The sequence below is a fragment of the Chamaea fasciata genome, unplaced genomic scaffold, assembly GCF_029207755.1.
Source record: "Chamaea fasciata isolate MVZ Bird 193981 ecotype frontalis unplaced genomic scaffold, bChaFas1.0.hap1 SCAF_11, whole genome shotgun sequence".
NCBI lineage: Eukaryota > Metazoa > Chordata > Aves > Passeriformes > Sylviidae > Chamaea > Chamaea fasciata.
Window position 1 is genome coordinate 18,085,980 of NW_027094096.1, and position 19,418 is coordinate 18,105,397.

The window sequence follows — 19,418 nt, forward strand, 5'->3', positions numbered from 1 at the left end:
AAGTGCAGCTCCTGGCCGGGAGAAGGAGGGATGCTGGATGGGTGCAAGTCCGGCGTGGGAGCAGACCCTAGGTAGGTGCCGGTGCACAGCTGGATGGAGCACGGGTGGGTGCGCTCCGGGGCAATGTCGAGTTCTGGGTGGGAGGAGGTCCCGGGTGAGGCCCGGTCCCGGTGGTGCCAAGCACCTTATAGGTGCGGGTGCCGCCGGTGTCGGTCCCTGGGTGGCTGAGGGAACCGGGTGGTATCAGACCCCGGGTGAGTGTGCGTACCGAACAGTCCCGGAGCCAAGTGCGCCCACTCCGTGACTCTGCACAGGGTCCACGGCGGCGGGACGGGACGGCGGGCGTGGCTGCCGGGACGGGGCGTAGCCGTGCGGACCCCGGCCTCCTCTGAGACACGCGGGGCCTCGCCCCGCCCCGCCACGTGACCGCAGCGGCCGGGCGGGCGCGGCGTCGGCGCAACGTGCGGTCGGGGGCGGGGCCCGGCGCGGTCCGGGCGTGGCGGCCCCGCCCCCGTGCGCCCCTCCCCCGCGGCGGCGGGCGCGCGGCCCCGCGGCCCCGCCCCCTGCGCGCGGCGCGGCTCCGGAAATGGTCGTGCTGCGCTGCGCTGCGGCTGCGTCGGGCCGCGCGCGCTGAAGGAGACTGAAGGTAACGGGCGGGGGCGGGGCGGGCGCGCGCCCCGGGGGGGGGGCGCCGGTACCGGGGCCGCGCGTGCCGCCCCATTCCCCCCCCTTCCCCGGGCTTCGCTCCGCCGGGCCTTGTCGCGCCGCCGCCGCCGCCGCCACCACGTGGGTGCCGCCCCGCCGCCGCCGCCGCCACCCCCTTCCCACGCCCTGTCCCGTGCTTCGTTCCGCTGCTGCGCCGGACTCCACTCGTCCCGATGGTCCCCGTGATCCCGCGGCGGCGGCGTCGGTCCGCGCCCACGTGCCGGCCGGTGTGCCCCGCCACCGCCGCCACCGCCGCACACGTGCTCCCGGCGCCTAGGCCCGGCGCCGCCGCCGCATGTGTTGCGAGCCCTGTCGCCCCCGCCCCGCCGCGCCCGTCCTCCCGTGCCGCCGCCGGTGCCCGCGGGGCCGCGGTTGCGGCCGGCAGTGACACGTGTCCTTGGCAGAGGCCACCGCCGCCGCGGGGGGGAGCGGGGCCGCCGGATGCCGCACCGGGCACCGCACCGCGCCCTCCCGCCGCCGCGATGGCGGTGCCGCCGCCCCGGGACGGAGCCGGCCGCAGTCGCCGGTTTGGCCGCCGCCTCGGCCTGGGGGCGAGGCCGCGCTTGGGCCTGGCGGGGCCGGCCGCTCTCGGGCCACCGCCGCGGCCTGTCCCAGCCCTGCCGTCGGTGATCCTCGTCTTGTCCCCCTCTGCCCCGTGCGTTCCCGCCTCCCCGAACTGCTGATCCCGTCCCCCGGCCCCTCACTCGGACCGAGCTGGGCCTTCCCGGACTCCCCCCCGGGCAGAGACTCCCCGCCCCGTCGGCGGGCCCAGCACAGGCCGCGGCCCGGCCGCTCCCGGCGCAGGAGAGGCGGCGGCGACTCCGATTACAAACAGCCGCGGCAGTGCCCCGTTGTTCCCCGGGACGGAACCCGCATTCCCCGGTCTTGCTGGGCTACCCGGGCCAGTGCGAAGTCGGGATCGGCCGGGCTCCCCCCCGCGGGGCCCGGCCTGATCTCTCTCTCCCTCTCTCTTCCCCCCCCCTCCTCTCTCCCAGTCAGTCGGATGAACGGTCTCTGCAGGCCCGCTCAGCCGGCCCAGGTTTTTCCCGCGGGGGGGTGAGTATCCTGCTCGCTCCCGGTTGTGTCTGGCGGAGGAGACCAGGTCTGGCTGTCTTTGGGTGTCCCTGTCCGCTGTGAGACAATCCTCCCCCTCTGTTTTGGGGTGATTGGTCTCAAGGCCTAGCTAAGCTGGCTCAGGTACGGGCTGTCCGTGCCAGGCACTTGGGTCTCCGGTGAAAAGGGGCCTGGGGAGAGCACTGTGGGGTGCAACCCAGCCCCTGCCACCTCCTGAAACCCTGGTAGGGCCCATCTCCACTGGGGTTGTGGCTTGGGGGTTCCCTGTGATGGGTTGGCACCCCCATACCAAGGTGCAGCCCAGGGGGGATTGGGGTGCCCTGTTTCCCAGTGTTGGTGGGACGTGTCTGGCAGTGCCCGCAGCGGGGCCGGGGGCCGGCAGTGCTGACGCGTCCGGGCGTCAGATTACAGGAGGCACCAGGGCTGCTCCCTTGGGTGTCTGGCCGGCAGTGGGCTTGCAGGGTGCCATGGGTGCAGGGGACCCCCGGCAGTGTGGGGGGTACCGCCTCTCTTTCCTGCCCCGGCGGCCTTTGCACTGGGGCGGGGAGAGCAGCCACTGGCTGCCAGGTCCTTCCTGGGGCAGCCAGGAGGGTGTCTGGGCTGCCTGGGTGCTGGTGGTGGCAGGGGGCTGCAGACTCCCCTGGGCAGGGCAGCGGGCAGGAGTGTCAGTGGCACGGGGGGACGTGGGAGCTGCTCCCTGCCTTCCCTGGTAGGCGTTTGTGGTGTACGCTGGGGACCCGGTGCCACCGGCAGGAACAGGTTTGGCCGGCCGGGGGAAGCGCTTAGTAGGTCAGCCGGGGTGGAGCTGGGCACGGCTGACGCCGGAGTGCCGCCGGCCCACCCAGCCCCCCGGAGTTAGTGGTGGCCTAGGTGCTAGCTGCAAATCATGGGCACTGGTGACCACTTTTTTGTAGCGCCCGGATGGGCTTTGTGGGGGTCACCTTGGGTGGTGGGTCAGTCCTGCTGGTGGGCATGGCTGGGTTTGGGGCATGATGGGGGGCTCTGCTCTGAAGGGTGTGAGGACCTGCCAGGGCTGGGTGACTTGGCAGTACCTACCCCATCTTACCTGTGGCCCAGTGGAGCAGGAGGGGATGGCTAAGGGCCGGTGCCTTGGTGGGATGCTGTCTGTGGGGCATGGCTGATGCCTGGCTTTCCACTGGTAGGCTGTGGGGTTGCAAATTTGCAGATTTCAGGGCTGATGTGGATGGGAGACAGATGCTTAGGGTGCTGCCATTTCCAGCTTATGCCTACAGTCCTTCTTTCTGCAGATAGCGAGGGGATCCTTATGCCCAACCCCATGAAATGAACAAAGCTCCACAGCCCACAGGAGGAGCCCCGACTGCCCCACACCCTGCCCCTTCTCCCGGACTGCCGCAGGTAACTGTCCCCTGTAGAGTTGGGGGACCCAGCTTTGCCTCCCCAGTTGGTGCCAGGGGCAGCGGTACCATCTCTTTTCCTCCCTGCCTTCTTCCCAGCCGACGTTCCCACCTGGTCAGACGGCACCTGTGGTTTTTAACCCAGCACCGACCTCACAAATGAATACGCCTTCCCAGCCGCGCCAGGTAAGGATTTTGCCCAGAGCTGGAGAGGGTGATAAGGGGTATCCAGCAGCTTTCTGCTTTCTGGCCACGTAACCCACACCATCACGGAGCCCAGGGGTGTTAGGAGCAATGTGATGCCCCTTGGGACTGGTGTGTGCCTGTGAAGGGGGAATGAGCCCATGATCTGGACCACGACTGCCACCTGAGGACCTCCTGGCCCTGGGGTGGGGGGGCAGGCGCCTCCGGTGAGGATGCCCACGGAGTGACTGCTCTTCTCTCCTTCCTCCCCTGCCCCAAACCTCCCTTTCGTCCTCTCTCAGTTTCCAGCAGGGCCTCGGGCTATTCACCAGCAGGTACTAACCCGCTTCCCCTGCCCTGCATGCTGTACACCCTTCCCTGACACTGCACAGAAACACCCACCTTGGGCATGAAGGAGGGGCTGGGGGGCATGTGGGGACACTGGAGAGGGGACAGGCTGGTCTGGGGAAAGTGCAGAATGCCTGCTCAACTTTGGGTAGGTTTCTCTGCAGTGTCTCCTCAGTTCCCTCCTTGCATGAAGCCTGTGGCATGTGGCTGTGCCTGTGCTAACTCCAGCCCAGGCTGTTGCTTCTGCCTGTGCCCTTCCTCATCTTCCTCTTCCTCCCTGCTTTGCTTGGTCTCCCAAGGCCCTGCAGTGGTGTGCAAGGCTCTGGACCTCTATCAGCCCTCTTGTGTGGAGGTGCTGCTGGGGACTGATCTGGTGACATCCTTGGCTGTGCTGTCTGGGAGCTCATCAGACCTATCCCTGCCTCTTGGGAAGTCCCTACAGTGGACCTCACTATATTTGGGATGTGGGCAAAGGGCTCCCTGGCCTCTTGTCCCTTCCTCTGCTATCCCTGTCCCAGTGCCAGTAACTCCTGTCTCTCTCTTTCCCCCTTTCCCTCTGTATGCGTGCGCTTGCTAACAGGGAGGATTCAGGTCTCTTCAGGTAACACTTTCTCCTTGCCCCAGGGGTGCGTGCGCGGACCCTTCCTTGCCCACTCATTGCTGGGCTGGAGCTGCTGCTCCCGGGGATGCTCTTGCCCGGCAAATAGGCTGGGTCGGGATGAACGCCATTGGCCAGGGTGGGAATAGGGAGCTCCACATGTTGTCCGGCTCCGGCATGGCGGGACTACAGGTCCCAGCATCCACTGCGAGCGCCGGGAGCCGATGCAGAGCACGCTGGGACCCGCCGAGCTGCGTGCGGCCGTGGCCGGCCCCGGGCGTTGGAGCGGCCGGCCCCGGGAGGGCTGGGCCGGGGCCGCCCTGGGCATGAGCTGGGTCGGATGGACCCAGGCAGCCCCGCAGGTGCGTGGGGACAGGATGGTGCTGGGGTGGGGGGTGGCCTTGGGGGCTGCCGAGGCGGTGCTGCATCCCGGCAGAGCGGGGGGGGCTGGTGTCTCCTGCTGTGTGCAGTGGTGGCAGATGAAAGTACTGGAGCTCCTGACGCTGTGCCCTATCTCTCCCCAAGCATTTCTACCAGAACAGGGCACAGCCTCCTGCCAGTGCATCCCGTGTGCAGAGTAACACGACGGCTCGGCCCGGCCCTCCTGCCCATGTGTATCCAGCTGCTTCCCAGGTGATGATGATACCCTCCCAGATATCCTACACACCTTCCCAAGGAGCCTATTACATTCCCGGACAGGTGAGGGCTATGCTTTGGACTGTGTGGGTGGGGGTTGGGATAGGCACCGGTGGGAGGTGTTGCCTGGGCTTGGAGCCCAGATCTGTTTTGGGAGGGTGGAAGGGGTCCCAAGGCTCTGAGCACCCACTGATTTGAGCAGGGTGCTGCTGGCTCTGTAGAGAGGTGGCAGGCAGTACTTGTCCCCTCCCCAACAGTTCCCCGAGGCACCTGATGTCTACTCTGCCTGTGTCCTGCTCTCTGCCCTAGTGTACAACTAGTTCACAGGCAGGTTTGGGGTTACATCTGTTTTGGGGGCGTGTCTATGCCCTGCAGGGAATATAACTGACTTTTCTTCTTTCCCATTGCAGGGTCGCTCCACGTACGTTGTCCCGACCCAACAGTACCCGGTCCAACCTGGCGCCCCTAGTTTTTACCCTGGAGCCAGCCCCACAGAGTTCGGGACTTACGGTACAGACAGAGGCGTTGCTCCACTCCCCAGTGCTTTTTCAGCAGAGCAGCACTTCCCCATGTTTTTGCTCCCCTGCCTCTGGCCTCTGTGCATCCCACTGAGCTGAGCACAACTCACTGTGGCTCCATTACAGGCTGTTTTGGGGGACAGTTGCTTGTTGCCCAGCAGCACATCATGTCCCACTGGTCCATTTGCACCAGTCTACTCACCCCTGTCCTTTTCCAAATTGGGACTGTTTAATATTTAACTCTGCTGGCGGAGGGCTGGGGCAGACTTTATCCCCTGCTCCCCCTTACTTGCTGTCAGGGTGGTGAGCAGTTCAGTGCTTGCTGACCCCCCTCAGCTCCTCCCCAGGAGCTGAGCCGGGTACTCCATGCCTGCCCCCTCCTGGTGCTTAGGGAGCGTGATGTGAGCAGCCCCTCCTCCTTCCCCCTGCTCGCATGTGGCCACCCGGGCTGTGACTATATTTAGGCTTGGTTGGTCTCGGGAGGCCCAGCAGACACAGAAATGTGAGCCGAGGCCTCCGGCCTGGCCCCGACACAGCAGCAAAGCATAACCAGGGCAGAAATGGGCTTCTCCTGAGCCAGGTACGTGCCCGGCCTCCCTCCCTCTTGTCTCAGAGCCTAGCCAGCTCCTCAGAGGAGGGAGGTGGCCCCTGGCAGTGGCTGTCTCCTGTGCTTGGGCCAGGACACTGCTGTACCTTTGTGCACAGCCCTGGGACATGCTCTGGGTATCTCTTTGAGGTTCCAGGATGGGTGTGTCCCCGACCTCTGCTTTGGGGCTGCTGTGGCTCTTCCTGCGGAAGCTGGCAGCAGCTTGCCTGTTGCCCACAGGATTAGTAGGGTGACCCAGCATGATGTGCCCCTTGACAAATGAATCAGATTGGGTCTCCTGTTTGGTCCTCAGCACTAGGCAGCTCAGCGTCTCCTTCCTTCCCTGCATGCCTGGCCCATCCTGGCATGTGAGGACCATTCAGTGTCCCTGTGTGTCCCCTGAGCAAAGGGAGTGTCCCTGACTCAGGGATGAGGCAGTCACCAGAGCACCTTGGTTGACTTCCAGGGACAGTGCAGTGGGGAAGGTGCTGGAGCCAGAGGGGGCCAGCACCCAACTGTGCCTGTCCAAACACACTTGTATCCCTGTGGCACTGCTCTGGGGTGATGCTCACAGATGCCCCGGGAGGTGTGGAGCACCTCTTGAGGGCTGTGCCAGCCCTGGATGGGGTCCAGCTCTGCCTCTGGCCCTCAGCACAGCTCCTTCCTGTGGGCTGGGCTTGCTCCCCATGCAGCCCTAGCCCCTCAGCCTGGGCGTGAATGGAGGCTGCCTGGTGCCGCCCTAGGGCTGGTGCTGGCCCAGGGGAGATAAGGGTGCAGGAAGGAAGGCGGCCGCCTGCAAAGCCAGGACGCCTGTACCTGACATGGCTGAGTGTCCAGGCAGGGCTCTTGGTGGCGTGGAGCTGGTGGGCACGGTGGATGCCTGCAGGGCCTGGCTGGGCGTGGGGGTGGCGCAGGGACGCTCTCTGCTTCACAGGGAAGGAATTTGGTCAGGCCTGTCAGGCGAGTTGGGACAATCCAGGCCGGATGCGATGGGGGTTCGCTGCAGAGCAGTAAGGGCTCTCTGGGCTCCTGACAGACCCCTGTGTTTGGGAGATCAGGGAGTCTTCAGGACGGGTTTGGAAGATCCAAGTTGGCTCGTCTGACGCTCTCTCCTCTCCTTCAGCGGGTGCGTATTACCCGGCGCAGGGGGTGCAGCAGTTCTCAGCGGGGGTCCCCACTGCCCAGGTCATTGTGAGCCAGCAACCACCGATTCCCCCAAAACGAGAACGCAAGACGGTAAGGAGCCATCTGCCTCCAGGCATGGGGGTACTCGTGCAGGAGGGGGATGGTGTCAGCCCCAGGTGGTGGTGGTGGTGGTGTGTGGGATGGGATGTGGTTCTTTTCCATGCCAGGGAAAAGGCACAGGGCTGTGTCCCCATAGGCTGGAGGGCTTAGCAAGGGAACTGGGGTGCATGGTGGGTGCTGGCGACCTTGGCCGTCCCGGCGGGCAGCGTTGTGCTGAGTCACAGCTCCCGGGAGGGCGGGGGTGCCGCGGCTGCCAACTGCTGTCTGCTCCCGGAGATGCCGGTGCTCAGAGGCCTTGCATGGGGCCTATTTATAGCCAGGAGCCGGGTGGCTGCCGGCATGGCCCCGTGCTGGGGTGCAGGGGTTGCCATTGGGAAGTGGCGTGCTGGCATTTCCTCATCAGTGATGGGTTTGAGCTCTGCACTTGGTGTTCTGGGAGCAGGTCGTGTTGAAAAGGTAGAGAGGTCAAGACTCCTGGCTGCACGTTGTCCTGTGCTGTAGTCCCTGGCAGACCCACGTGTACCCCTCCAGTCACCCCGCAGCAGGGCGCCCTGTAGCTCATGCTGCACTCATGACAGACATGGGGCAAGTGAGGCTCTGGGCATATAGGGTGTACCTGGGGTGGCACAGAGCTTGCTGTGGTTTCTGTGTGCTGAGGCTAGTCCCCTGTATTGTCCTGAAAATGAGGGGGGGGCCTTGCAGCCCCTATGCCAGCACAGTGATGCCTTGGGGTCCCCTGATTTCTGGAGGTGGGCAGGGGACCTGCTGGTTCCAGCTGCCTGTTGCAATGGCTTGCAAGGCACTGGAACAAGCCAGTGTCTGTGGGACACTGTGCCCTGGGGTGAGGGGATGTGGCAGCCACTGGTCCCCAAACTATGCATGGCCAGGACAGGCACTGTAGTGAATGAAACTCCCTTTTCCCTTTAGAGAAGGGTGTTCTGGGGGTGTTTAGCTCAGGGAAAGGGGGTGGCCTACATGTTGTGTCCTGCACCCTGCCAACAGCATCCCCCTTCTGCTCTGATTCTTGGACAGATCCGAATACGAGACCCCAACCAAGGCGGTAAAGATATTACAGAAGAAATTATGTCTGGAGCAAGGACCTCATCCACCCCCACTCCTCCACAGGTAAGTGGATCCTCTGACTTCCCAGCTGGGGCAGAGGGAAGTGGATGTGGCCCTGTTCAACTCCCTTTTTGCCCCCTCAGGCTGGAAGCGGTTTGGAGCCCCAGGCCAATGGAGAGACCCCGCATGTAGCAGTTATTGTCCGGCCCGGTAAGTGTCCCTACCAGGGCTGGGTGTGCCAGCTGGCATGGCTGCAGCAAGGTTCCCTGGTGTTGGCACTGCAGGATGTGAAATGGCAGCCCCACTGTTCCTTGGTTCTTCTGAAGCTTTTGGGGTCAGAGGCCATCCCTTCATACCTGTGGACCTGTGTCTCGTTGTTGGATCCTGGAGAGTTAATGGGGGCTGTATACTCACTTCAGCTGTCCTCTGGGCACTGGAGCTGTCCTCTGGGCACCCTGTTGTCCCCATCAGCCATTCGTGATGTGGCTTGGCAAATCTGACCCTATCTCTCCTGAAGATAGAGGGATCTGGGGAGGAATGTGGGATGAGCAGGGGATCAGAGAGTCATTCGTTTATGCCATCCGCCTTGCAGATGACCGCCCGAAGCCCGCGCTGGTGGTGAGCAAGCCTGTCTCCCTGGAGCCCAGCAAGTCGGCATCCCCGTCGCCTCCCCCTCCCCTGATCCCCGAGGTGGAGCCCGTGGTGCTCTCACCTGTGACGCTGGTGCCAATGGAGCCTCCCGTGGACACGGACACGAAAGCGGAGCAGGGCGAGGCGCCACCTGACCCGCAAAAGACGTTAAGCGCCATCACTACAGTGCCAGGGGCTGCAGAGCTGCCCCTTGTGCCCGCACCCAGCACAGACACGGTGGCTGTGGAGGAAGAGGAGGAGGAGGTTGCTATTCCCCTCCCAGAGCCCACCCCGCAGGAGCCTGTGCCCCCTGAGGTGCCGCCGGTGCCCGTTGTTCCCTCGATGCCAGCCGTGCCCCTGGTGCCAGCTGCGCCGTCGCCGCCACCCACTGTACCACAGGCCCCTGAAGCGCCTGCCAAACCTGCCTCCCCCAGCCCTCCACCACCCCGGGAAGAGCCCTGCCCCGAGCCTGCTGCTGAGGCCAATGGGGTTTTGGAGGAGACACCTGAGACGGTCCCTGAGGCGCCTGTGTGCCAGCCAGTGCCGGTCTCTGAGCCGGTGCCTGTTCCCACCCTGGACTCCCCCATTGCCCAGCCTGAAGAGCTGCCTCTACCCAATGGGATGGAGGGCACCAGCAAAGTGGAGCCGAGTGAGGAGCAGCCTGAGTCAGATGTCAGCCCCATCTCAGAGCCTGAGGAGCCAGCTCAGCCTGGCACCCCTGCCTCCCCACCTGCAGAGGAGGAGGAGGAAGAGAGTGAAGGCCCTGGTGAGACCCAGGAGCGAAGCTTGAGCCCAGCCCCTGCCCCTTCACAGATCTCGGAAGCGACTGCACAAGGTTGGGAATGCTGGGCTCTGCAGGGTGCCCCAGGGTGGGTGTTGGGTGATGGGGCTTATCACATGGGTGTAGTGCTAGGCGTGAGGTATAGGGAGGGTGTTGGAGTGGGGGATGTGGTTAGGGATACAGGATGTGTGGGTATTGGATGCTGAAAGGGACATGGTGCCTGTGGATGGTGGGATGAGGGACATGGCTGGGGAGTACATATTTGTTGAGTTGAGTGGGGTGGGTATAGAGGACTGTGTGTGGGGGATGTCATGGGGAGTGGAAATGAATTATTTGTGATGCCCTACACAGGGGTATCGGGTGGGTGTATCAGGGTTATATCTGGGATTGTCCCCAGTCATTGAGGACACTGGGAGGTTGAAGATTGGCTGGGAAGATGTGGGGCATGCTGTGTAGGGGTGTGCAAGTACACAGGGGTGCTTGAGGAAAGTGGGATGCCCTGGAGATGTGCTGGGGTTTCTCTTTTTTTCCTTGAGCACCCTGCACAGGAGTGTTGAGGTTACATAGGAGCGATGGGGAAGATGCATTCACAGGATGTGTTTATATAGTGCCTTGGGCAGGGATACAGGGGTGCTCTAGGAGGGCAACCTGAGGGCAGATACATTTCTGGGGAGCACATCTGTATGGGCTAGTTTATAGTGGTGCCAGGGAGTGGAGTGTGTATGGGAACAAGAGGTTTGAGTGGGAGTGTCCCTGTAAGGGCTGCCTGTAGAGCAGCGTGGGTGTCTGCAGGGATCCTCGGATAAGATGGGGAGCATTCTAGTGCTGCACACCACACTAGGGCAGTGGTGTGGATGGGAGGCTTTGATGAGGCATGTGGTAAATCAGGGTGTGTTTGGGGATGGGGGCTGTGATGGGGTGGCAGGACCACATCCCTGTGGCTCCGTCTTGAAGCTTGCCTGGTGTTACTGCAGCCTTGCTGGTGATCCCGTAGCTGGTGTCAGGGTACTGGGGATTGAGAGGGTTCCTGTCTTTCACCTTCCTGCCTCTCCTCCCAGTCGCCATGTCGGTGCCAAAGAAGAAACGAAGGATGAAGGAGCTGAACAAGAAGGAGGCAGTAGGTGATTTGCTGGATGCCTTTAAAGAGGTGAGTGTCCTGGGGGTGTCTGGGGATCATCCTGTGTCCCATCTCCTGTGATGAACTCTGCTTTGTGCCATCGTGTCTGGGCCACTGATGCTCTGTGATGGTAATGAGGATCTGAGGCGAGGTGGACATCCACAAGAGGGGTGAACGGGGACAGAACCAGGCTTGTGTGGGTGACTGCTGTCCCTGTCCCCCTGATGCAGTCTCAGACCGGTGATAGTGCCTCGGAGGTGGAGAACAAGCCCCCCCCATCTGCCCCTGCCAGTGAAGCAGAGGACGTGGCTCCTGCCCGTCCACAGGAAGAGTCGGAAGAGACATGGGAGGAGAAGGAAGACAAGCTGGCCCCAGAGAAGGGCAAGGCTGCTGGCCAGAAGTATGGCTACAAGGAAGGTGAGCCATGCCTGGGCACAGTCCTCTGCTGACAGCCACCACTTCTGGACCCAGCAGTGGGGAAGGTGTGGGTGGCATGGTCCTGCTGTCCTAGATTTCACATTTTCCTCCCATCTTGTCCCCAAGCTTGGCATAGGGTGGGGAACAGAGTTCCTAGCACAGGGATCCTGGAAGGAGGCAGGGAGCTGGTGGCATCAGGTGTTCTAAGCATGCATGATTATGCTCATGGTGTACCAGGCTGGGGCAGTTCTGTCGTGTACATCCCACCTTGCTTGTCCCTGTGTGGACCCAGACCCGCCACAGCTCTGGGTGGAGAATGTGGCACAGACCATATTCAGTCTTCCTCTTGTCCCCCACTGCAGAGCAATGGAAGCCACTAAACCCTGAGGAGAAGAAGCGATACGACCGGGAGTTCCTGCTGGGCTTCCAGTTCATCTTTGCCAGCATGCAGAAACCTGAGGGGCTGCCCCAGATCACAGATGTGGTGCTGGACAAGGTTGGTGCGGCCCTGGAAATGGGGGAATTGTGGGTGGTGGTTAGGTGGGATCTGGCTTTTCTTTGTGCCATGTGAAGGTGGGGCAGGGACTTCCTTTTGTGCTCAGGGTCCTATTGCAGCATCTGCAATGACCCTTGAGCCTGGGTTTGGTGGGTGTGGGGGCACCTCTGGGGCCTTTTTTCCAGTTCCTTGTCCCGGCGCTGAGGCTGGGGGATGGATCCATCCCGCTCCTCTGCCCCCGGGCATCCTCAGCCGTGTGTACCTTCGCAGGCCAACAAGACCCCACTGCGGGCAATTGACCCCATCCGCCTCAGTGGCATGAACTGCAGCCCTGACTTCACCCCCTCCTTCGCCAACCTTGGCCGGCCTGTCATGGGCAACCGGGGCCTGGTGAGTATCTCCTCACTTCATTCCTGCCATCCTGCTCTGCCTCTCTGTGATGATCAAGCTTTCGAGCCGCTGTGTCTGGGCCACTGATGTCCGTGATGGAACTGAGGATCTGAGTAGGCGTACTGGGGACTTCTGGGAGCCAGCTCACGTGGTCCCAGAGCAGAGAGCTGAGTTTCTTCTCCACGTGTCAGCCCTCAGGATTGGGTCCCCGCCGCTCCCAGCAGAGCCAGAGGAAGGAGCCCCGCAAAATCATTGCTACCGTGTCCCTCAATGAGGATGTCAAGCTGAACAAGGCCGAGAAGGCCTGGAAACCCAGCAGCAAACGTGCTTCCGAGGAGGAGGATCCTGAGAATATCAAGACACAGGTGGGAGCTGGGGGGGGGCAGGCAGTCAGAGGGCCTGGGGGAAGAGTGCCCAGCTCTTGCTGACTCTGCTGCCCTTGCAGGAACTGCTCCGCCGTGTCCGCAGCATCCTCAACAAGCTGACGCCCCAGATGTTCCAGCAACTGATGAAGCAGGTGATGGAGTTATCCATCGACACGGAGGAGCGGCTCAAGGGCGTCATTGACCTCGTCTTCGAGAAAGCCATCTCGGAGCCAAACTTCTCTGTTGCCTATGCTAACATGTGCCGTTGCCTTATGGGGGTGAGCAGAAACTGGGTGGTCTCTTCTGAGTAGGCAAGGTTTTTTTGGCCATCTCAGCTGAGCTTAGTAGTGTGCAGGTCCTTCCATGAGGAGTGGGGAAACTCGGGTGTGTGGATGAAAGACCAAGTTCAGAGTCTCAGCAGAGCATCACAGTGTTATAGAGTGGCTTTTCCCTGATTTGAGAAGTGCCGGTTTATTTGCCCAACTTTTGGGGGAGACACAACTTATGCTCCTTCTCTGGGTTGTACCTCTCCCTGCAGCTTAAAGTGCCCACAACAGACAAGCCCACAGTGACTGTGAACTTCCGCAAGTTGCTGCTCAACCGCTGCCAGAAGGAGTTTGAGAAGGACAAAGATGATGATGAGATCTTTGAGAAGCGGCAGAAAGAGATGGATGATGCCAGTGCTGTGAGTTGGGGTGGGAGTCTGTGACTGAGGGCTGGCATGGGTGTCCTTGGGCTGGCTCTGGACACTGAATTGGCTGCTGGGCTTTTCGTACAGCCCGAGGAGAAGGCGCGTATGAAGGATGAGCTGGAGGAGGCGCGGGACAAGGCCCGACGACGATCCCTGGGCAACATCAAGTTCATTGGAGAGCTCTTCAAACTGAAGATGTTGACGGAGGCCATTATGCATGACTGCGTGGTGAAGCTGCTCAAAAACCACGATGAGGAGTCTCTTGAGTGCCTTTGCCGCCTGCTTACGACTATTGGCAAGGACTTGGACTTTGAGAAAGCCAAGGTATTCCTTGCCCTGCCCTACCTTGCCCTTCCCTTGCCTTTGGGAGGAATGTGACCATGGCTCTGTCCCTCTATAGCCCAGGATGGACCAGTACTTCAATCAGATGGAGAAGATCATCAAAGAGAAAAAGACATCATCCCGAATCCGTTTCATGCTGCAGGATGTGATTGACCTAAGACGGGTAAGGTTCATGGAATGCAGTTGCCTGGAGACTGTCCTCCATCCACTGCTTGGTCCCTTGGAGCTGCTGGCCTGTATCCTCTGAGTGCCAGTAATCCGTGTGTCCCCTCTACGGGAGAGGTGGGTAAGTGAGCTGTGGCCAGCCCCAGAGACACCATGTTAGCCCCTGCCCTTGGTTATCATGGTAGTGGTAGTGGGCACACAGTAACTGGCAGCTGTTTAATGCAGGGGGGCTCTGAAAACCGAGCCTTTTTGTGCCAAAAGCTGCCACAACACATGAAGAGCAGTGATGGCTGAGGCAGGAGACCAATCTGAGACTTTCAGAGCGGGATGGCTGGGAAGGGGAAATGCCTTTCCCTCCATCTTCCAGCCATCTCAGTTCCCTCTTCCCTCCTTCCCTGCCCTATGCAGAGTAGCTGGGTGCCGCGTCGAGGAGACCAGGGCCCCAAAACCATCGATCAGATCCACAAGGAAGCAGAGATGGAGGAGCATCGGGAACACATCAAAGTGCAGCAGCTCATGTCGAAGGACAAGAGGAGAGGACCCCCTGGGCCATCCTCCAGTGGTGAGTGCCTGGGCTTGCGAGCACTTGAGTTAGCCAGGGGTGGAATTCTCCTGCTGGACTCTGCTCAAGGCTGGTCTGCACTTTATGACTGTCTCTCTTATGCTCAGGGCGCAGTAGCTTGGTTGCAGATGATGGCTGGAACACGGTGCCCATCAGCAAGGGCAACCGGCCCATTGACACGAGCCGGCTAACGAAGATCACCAAGGTGAGGCTGGGGGTGTGGTGTTGCAGCCGAGCCAGCTGCCTCGCCTAGGTCCTGCCTTGGTGGGAGGATCAGGTGTGACTGTCTCTCTCCACCTGCAGCCTGGATCCATCGACTCCAATAACCAGCTCTTCGCACCGGGTGGGCGGCTGAGCTGGGGCAAAGGCAGCAGTGGAGGGTCTGGCGCGAAGCCTGCAGATTCAGGTAGGCAGTGTGGAACTGGCTGCGTGCTGTGGGACAGTGTGGCAGGGGTGATCCTTTCCCTGGCAGTTCCTCTACCAAGGAGTTGCCGAACTCTGAGACTTCCCTCTTTTCACGTCCAGCATCTGATTCAGGGCGACCAGCCACGAGCACCTTGAACCGCTTCTCAGCGCTCCAGCAGTCAATGCCTGCCGAGAGCCCAGAGTCCCGCCGTGTGGTGCAGAGGTGAGGAGCCCGCCCTGCCGTGGTGGATGGGGGCTTGGGGGTGAGGGAGAACCCCTGATTCAGGCTTTTGGTAGATCAGTGTATAGGCAAGTTACGGTATCTGGATTTGCCCTGTGGCAATATGGGGCCTTGAGGGAGCTCAGTGTTGAATCCTTGTGGCAAGGAAGGTTGACTTCACTCTGGGTGTCCTCCCTACTGTTTGGCACTTGGGTGACCACCCCTGGGTGCTTGGTCTGGCCTGGGGGTCCTTGGATAGACATTAATGGGTAGAAGTGTGAGGTCCCCAAAGAGAGCTGGAGTTTGGATTTGTTCAGGAGAAGAGGAAAACAAAGGGGAGCTTTGCCACAGTCTGTGTCAGAAGGAAGGTGTGGGTAGGACAAAGGCAGGCACTGCTCAGCCATGCCAAGGAGCTGAGTAAAAGGAAAAGAGTATGATTTGGAATGCGGGAGAAATAGGGAAAAAATTTTCCTCCAAGGATGGTCAAGTGCTAGAAAACATGGGGATTGGTGTGGCACAGCCTTACCATACAGAGCTCTACAGTCTGGGGTCAGGAGGGTGGTGATGGACTCTTCACGGTGTGTGCATCTTTCTCTCACCCAGGAGCAGCTCCAGCCGTGACAGGTCAGAGAAGGCTGGGGACAGAGGGGACCGGGAGTCACGTTCGGAGAAGGGTAGCGACCGTCTAGAGCGTCCTGATCGGGCAGAGAGAACAGACAGGAACAGGTCTGCCCTCACCAAGAGGAGCTTCAGCAAAGAGACAGAGGACAGGAGCCGAGAACGGGAGAAGCAGGGTGGCCCCGAGGCCGTGCGCAAGGCTGCGAGCATGACGGAGGAACGGGACCGGAGCCGAGAGACCAGTGAGCTGGGGAGGAGTGATATCCCAGGGTCTGGCTGCACCTGAGGCTCTGCCTGTCCCAGGTGATGCCTGATCCTTACCCTTTCATTGCAGTTAAACAAGAGTCAGCACCTCCTGCAACATCCACCAAGCCTGCGCTGTCAGAAGAGGAACTGGAGAAGAAATCCAAGGCTATCATAGAGGAATACCTGCACATCAATGACATGAAGGTGAGAGAAAGGGGTGGCCAAGTTCCCTAACACACCATACATGTTCCCCTGACATGCCATATGCTTCCCTCCCTATGTGGTAGGACTGTTGGGCAGGGTTCTGATGGTGCCTGGATGTGGAAGGGGGTAGCCAGAGCTGGCTGTAGGGCAGTACTGACCCCCGTTTTCCCTGCAGGAGGCCCTGCAGTGTGTGCAGGAGCTGGGCAGCCCCTCCTCGCTCTACATCTTTGTGCAAAATGGCATCGAGTCCACGCTGGAGAGGAGCACCATCTCCCGTGAGCACATGGGAGCCCTACTCTGCCAGCTGGTGAAGGCAGGCACGCTCTCCAAGGAGCAGTACTACAAAGGGTGAGGGGCTGGGGCAGCCTGACTTTGAATTTGGCCCTGCCTTGAGTAGGACTCAGCACTGAGACATCCTGAAGTCCCTCTAGCCAAGGGTATGGGGACTGCTGGATCCCAACAGCTCCCTCTGCTCTTCAGGCTGCGGGAGATCTTGGAGATCGCAGAGGACATGGAGATTGACATCCCACACATCTGGCTATACCTGGCTGAGCTCATCACCCCCATCCTGCAAGAGGAAGGCATCCCCATGGAGGAGCTGTTCAGGTGAGGGCTGTGCTCCTCAGCAGGGCTGTCACGAGGGTGCCTCCTGGAAGCAGGTAGCTCATGCAGGTCTCTTGTGCCCCACAGGGAGATCACGAAGCCCCTGGTGCCCATTGGGAAGGCCACCACACTGCTGGTTGAGGTGCTGGGCTTGTTGTGCAAGGGCATGGTAAGTGCATGGGGCTTGTGTGGCTGTCTAAAGGACTGGCATCCAGCTTGGGGGCCAGGTGGACATGTGGGGATTGAACCCCCCTGCCACCAGAGAGGATGGTGAGGGGCATTCCTTTCAGTGTCTGGATCGTAGGGCTGGAATGGCCAAATCACAGTATCTTCCTCCCTAGAGATGGAGGGCACGGCTTGCTGATGCTGGCTGTCTGTCCTGCAGGGCCAGAAGACCGCAGGAAAGCTGTGGCGGGATGGGGGCCTGAGCTGGAAGGAATTCCTGCCTGAGGACCAGGATGTCAACAAATTTGTCACAGAGCAGGTGGGAGTGTGGTGACAGCAAGGGGCAGAGGTGGGCCGTGGGCAGATGTTGAGCAGTGTGAGCGGAGTGCTCCCCTGTGCTGCCTTCAACAGCTCTCTCTGTCTGCTTCCCCAGAAATTGGAGTACACAATGGGGGATAGCTCAGACATGCCAAGCCGCAAGGAGCTGACCTCAGAGGAGCTGTGTAAGCAAATGGACAAACTGCTGAAGGAGAACCCGAACAACCAAAGAATATACGACTGGATTGAGGTGAGGGGGGAGGCACAATGCCTGAGTGTCTGGAGGCTTCCTCCCGGCTCCCTCTCCAGCTCACAGTGCTGTACCCTTCCCCCTCCAGGCCAACCTGAGTGAGCAGCAGGTCTCGTCCAACACGTTTATCAGGGCCCTGATGACGTCTGTGTGCCACTTGGCCATTGTCTGTGAGTACCAGGGTGAGGTGGGAGTGGTGGGGATTCCCCTTCCCACACTACCCCTCTCACACCCTGTCCCCTCCAGTTGAGAACCCGTACCGTGTGGATGCCATGGTCATCCACAACCAAGCCAAGCTGCTCCAGAAGTACCTGCGGGATGAGCAGAAGGAGCTTCAGGCACTCTATGCCCTGCAAGCCTTGGTGGTGAAGTTGGACCAGCCTCCCAGTGAGTATCGTGGGTGCAGGTGGGCTGAGGAGGGGGTGGCAAATGTGTCCCCACCCCAGCAGGATGGCTGATGGCTGGAAAACAGCAGAGGTTCCCCTTTGTCCCCCCAGACCTGCTGCGGATGTTCTTTGATGCCCTCTATGATGAGGACGTCATCAAGGAGGAGGCTTTCTACAAGTGGGAGTCCAGCAAGGACCCAGCCGAGCAGCAGGGCAAAGGGGTTGCTCTCAAATCGGTGACAGCCTTTTTCACCTGGCTCCGGGAAGCTGAGGATGAGTCGGACAACAACTGAGCAGCTGTGAGGAAGAGGAGGAGAAAGGGAAGAGAGAGCGGGGCACCCTGGGGAGCGACTCCATCCCTTCCCACCCCTGGCCCCCATGGACTTGCTGATGCCAGGGCTGAGGGACCTGCTGTGCCCCTTGTAGCCCCCCCTCTCTCTTTTTTTCAGTTCTCCTCTCTCTTCTTCCTCTGTCCTGGTTCTGTTTGTAAGGCCTGTACGAGTTTGTCATGATAATAAACAGATGCTGACTGAGGCGGTGGCTGCCATGGGTCCCCTTGGGGACCCTCCTCGCCCCCCTCCCAGCACAGGCACACCGGGTCTCTGGGAGTGGGGCAGAGCACCCCTGGATTCATGTCATGGAGAGGGGGGGATGGGATGGGGACATATCTCTCCCCTCCTCTCCCTCCTCCTCTTTCTCCTCCCCCCTTCTTGATGAAATATAGAGAGATTATATATATATAAACTTATTAAATTTGGTTTGGGGACAGGAGCGTGATTTCTCCCCCTCCCCTGTCCTCTCTCTATTCCTCCGTCACTGCCTGGACCCCCTCCCCTCTATGGTTTTTAAATTTTAAATATAAATCATTCCCCCTAGCTCCTGCTCTGACACCTGGGGAGGGTGCCGGGGAGGAGGGGGGGTGGCCCCCCTTCTCTCAGGGCCAGGCTGAGTCTCCTCCACGACCCCAAAAGCTCCCATCCTCCTCCCAAACGTTTAGGGCCACAATTGGACAAGCGACAGGGCGGCCCCCTCATCCGCGTCCCCTGTATTTATAGAGCGCCGGATGTGACGAGCCGCATGTGTAATTATTAAAACAAGGATTCAATTACTGGTCACGTGAATTTGTAAATAATTTTTTTTTTTGCCTTTTTTTTTTTTCTTTATGGAGTATTTAATTGAAGATTTAAAGGCATCTTTTCACCTTAAAACTGGAAATAAAAGAACATTGCTAAATAACGCCCCGTGTGCCGCTGTTGCCGCCCCACCCTCCCATGTCCCTTGTGCCTGGGCTGGTGTGGGAGTGCCAGCCTTGAGCATGGGCAAGGACCAGCCCACCCTGTCACTTCAAGGCAGGTAGGTACCCCCCACTCCAGGGCTGGAAGGGTGACAAGGGCGTTGGATGTGCCTGGAGCCAGGCCCCCTGGACCTCCCCTTGCTGGCACTGCCCGGCACAGGGTCTCTGGAGGTGAAACAGACAGCCCTGCCAGCAGCCTGGCTGTGGGGCAGAGCCCTGATGTCCCCAAATGTCTCTTTTTCCCCACAGGCATGAGTGGTGGAACTTGTGTGGTGTCTTAGGGGCAGGAGATGGGAGACATGTGCTAGGTTCTCCCTACGCCTTCCAGTGTGGGAGGGCGGTTTTCTGTCAGCCCCCTCCTGGCCTTGTCTTGCAGTTGGAGTGGAGATGGGGCACAGCCGGCCCCTGCTGGTGTTCCCCTG

The 19,418-nt window shown here is 60.6% G+C and overlaps 1 protein-coding gene and 2 non-coding genes across 10 annotated transcripts; all 3 read left to right on the forward strand.

Moving 5' to 3' along the window:
- Positions 1-572: 572 nt before the first annotated feature.
- On the forward strand, positions 573-18,938 carry EIF4G1 (eukaryotic translation initiation factor 4 gamma 1). Of its 8 annotated transcripts, none has more exons than XM_066193494.1 (35): positions 573-646; positions 1,701-1,761; positions 3,048-3,156; positions 3,255-3,341; positions 3,641-3,673; positions 4,267-4,287; positions 4,810-4,983; positions 5,331-5,430; positions 7,148-7,260; positions 8,302-8,394; positions 8,475-8,541; positions 8,924-9,796; positions 10,801-10,889; positions 11,090-11,276; positions 11,639-11,772; positions 12,025-12,162; positions 12,354-12,527; positions 12,608-12,805; positions 13,066-13,212; positions 13,306-13,542; positions 13,619-13,723; positions 14,134-14,287; positions 14,395-14,492; positions 14,591-14,693; positions 14,813-14,915; positions 15,516-15,772; positions 15,865-15,980; positions 16,156-16,328; positions 16,461-16,586; positions 16,671-16,752; positions 16,969-17,067; positions 17,182-17,316; positions 17,405-17,486; positions 17,563-17,703; positions 17,814-18,938. In XM_066193494.1, the coding sequence occupies exons 3-35, from the start codon at positions 3,082-3,084 to the stop codon at positions 17,993-17,995; spliced, it is 4,896 nt and encodes a 1,631-aa protein (XP_066049591.1). In that variant the 5' UTR covers positions 573-646; positions 1,701-1,761; positions 3,048-3,081; the 3' UTR covers positions 17,996-18,938. The 8 variants fall into 8 exon arrangements, with proteins under 8 accessions (XP_066049591.1, XP_066049593.1, XP_066049594.1 ...); XM_066193496.1 differs by having other exon boundaries at positions 14,825-14,915; XM_066193497.1 differs by having other exon boundaries at positions 12,043-12,162.
- LOC136295585 (small nucleolar RNA SNORD66) lies at positions 10,932-11,008 on the forward strand. Its single transcript, XR_010722709.1, has one exon. It is a non-coding gene; the product is annotated as a small nucleolar RNA SNORD66 (small nucleolar RNA).
- Positions 12,205-12,279, forward strand: LOC136295586 (small nucleolar RNA SNORD66). Its single transcript, XR_010722710.1, has one exon. It is a non-coding gene; the product is annotated as a small nucleolar RNA SNORD66 (small nucleolar RNA).
- Positions 18,939-19,418: the final 480 nt, after the last annotated feature.

Coding starts and splice junctions, on each gene's coding strand:
- EIF4G1 (XM_066193494.1), top strand. CDS start 3,082: ATGAACAAAGCTCCACAGCCCACAGGAGGAGCCCCGACTGCCCCACAC. Junction 12,806..13,065: donor TGTGCCGTTGCCTTATGGGG/GTGAGCAGAAAC, acceptor CTCTCCCTGCAG/CTTAAAGTGCCCACAACAGA. Junction 14,288..14,394: donor CCCTGGGCCATCCTCCAGTG/GTGAGTGCCTGG, acceptor TCTTATGCTCAG/GGCGCAGTAGCTTGGTTGCA.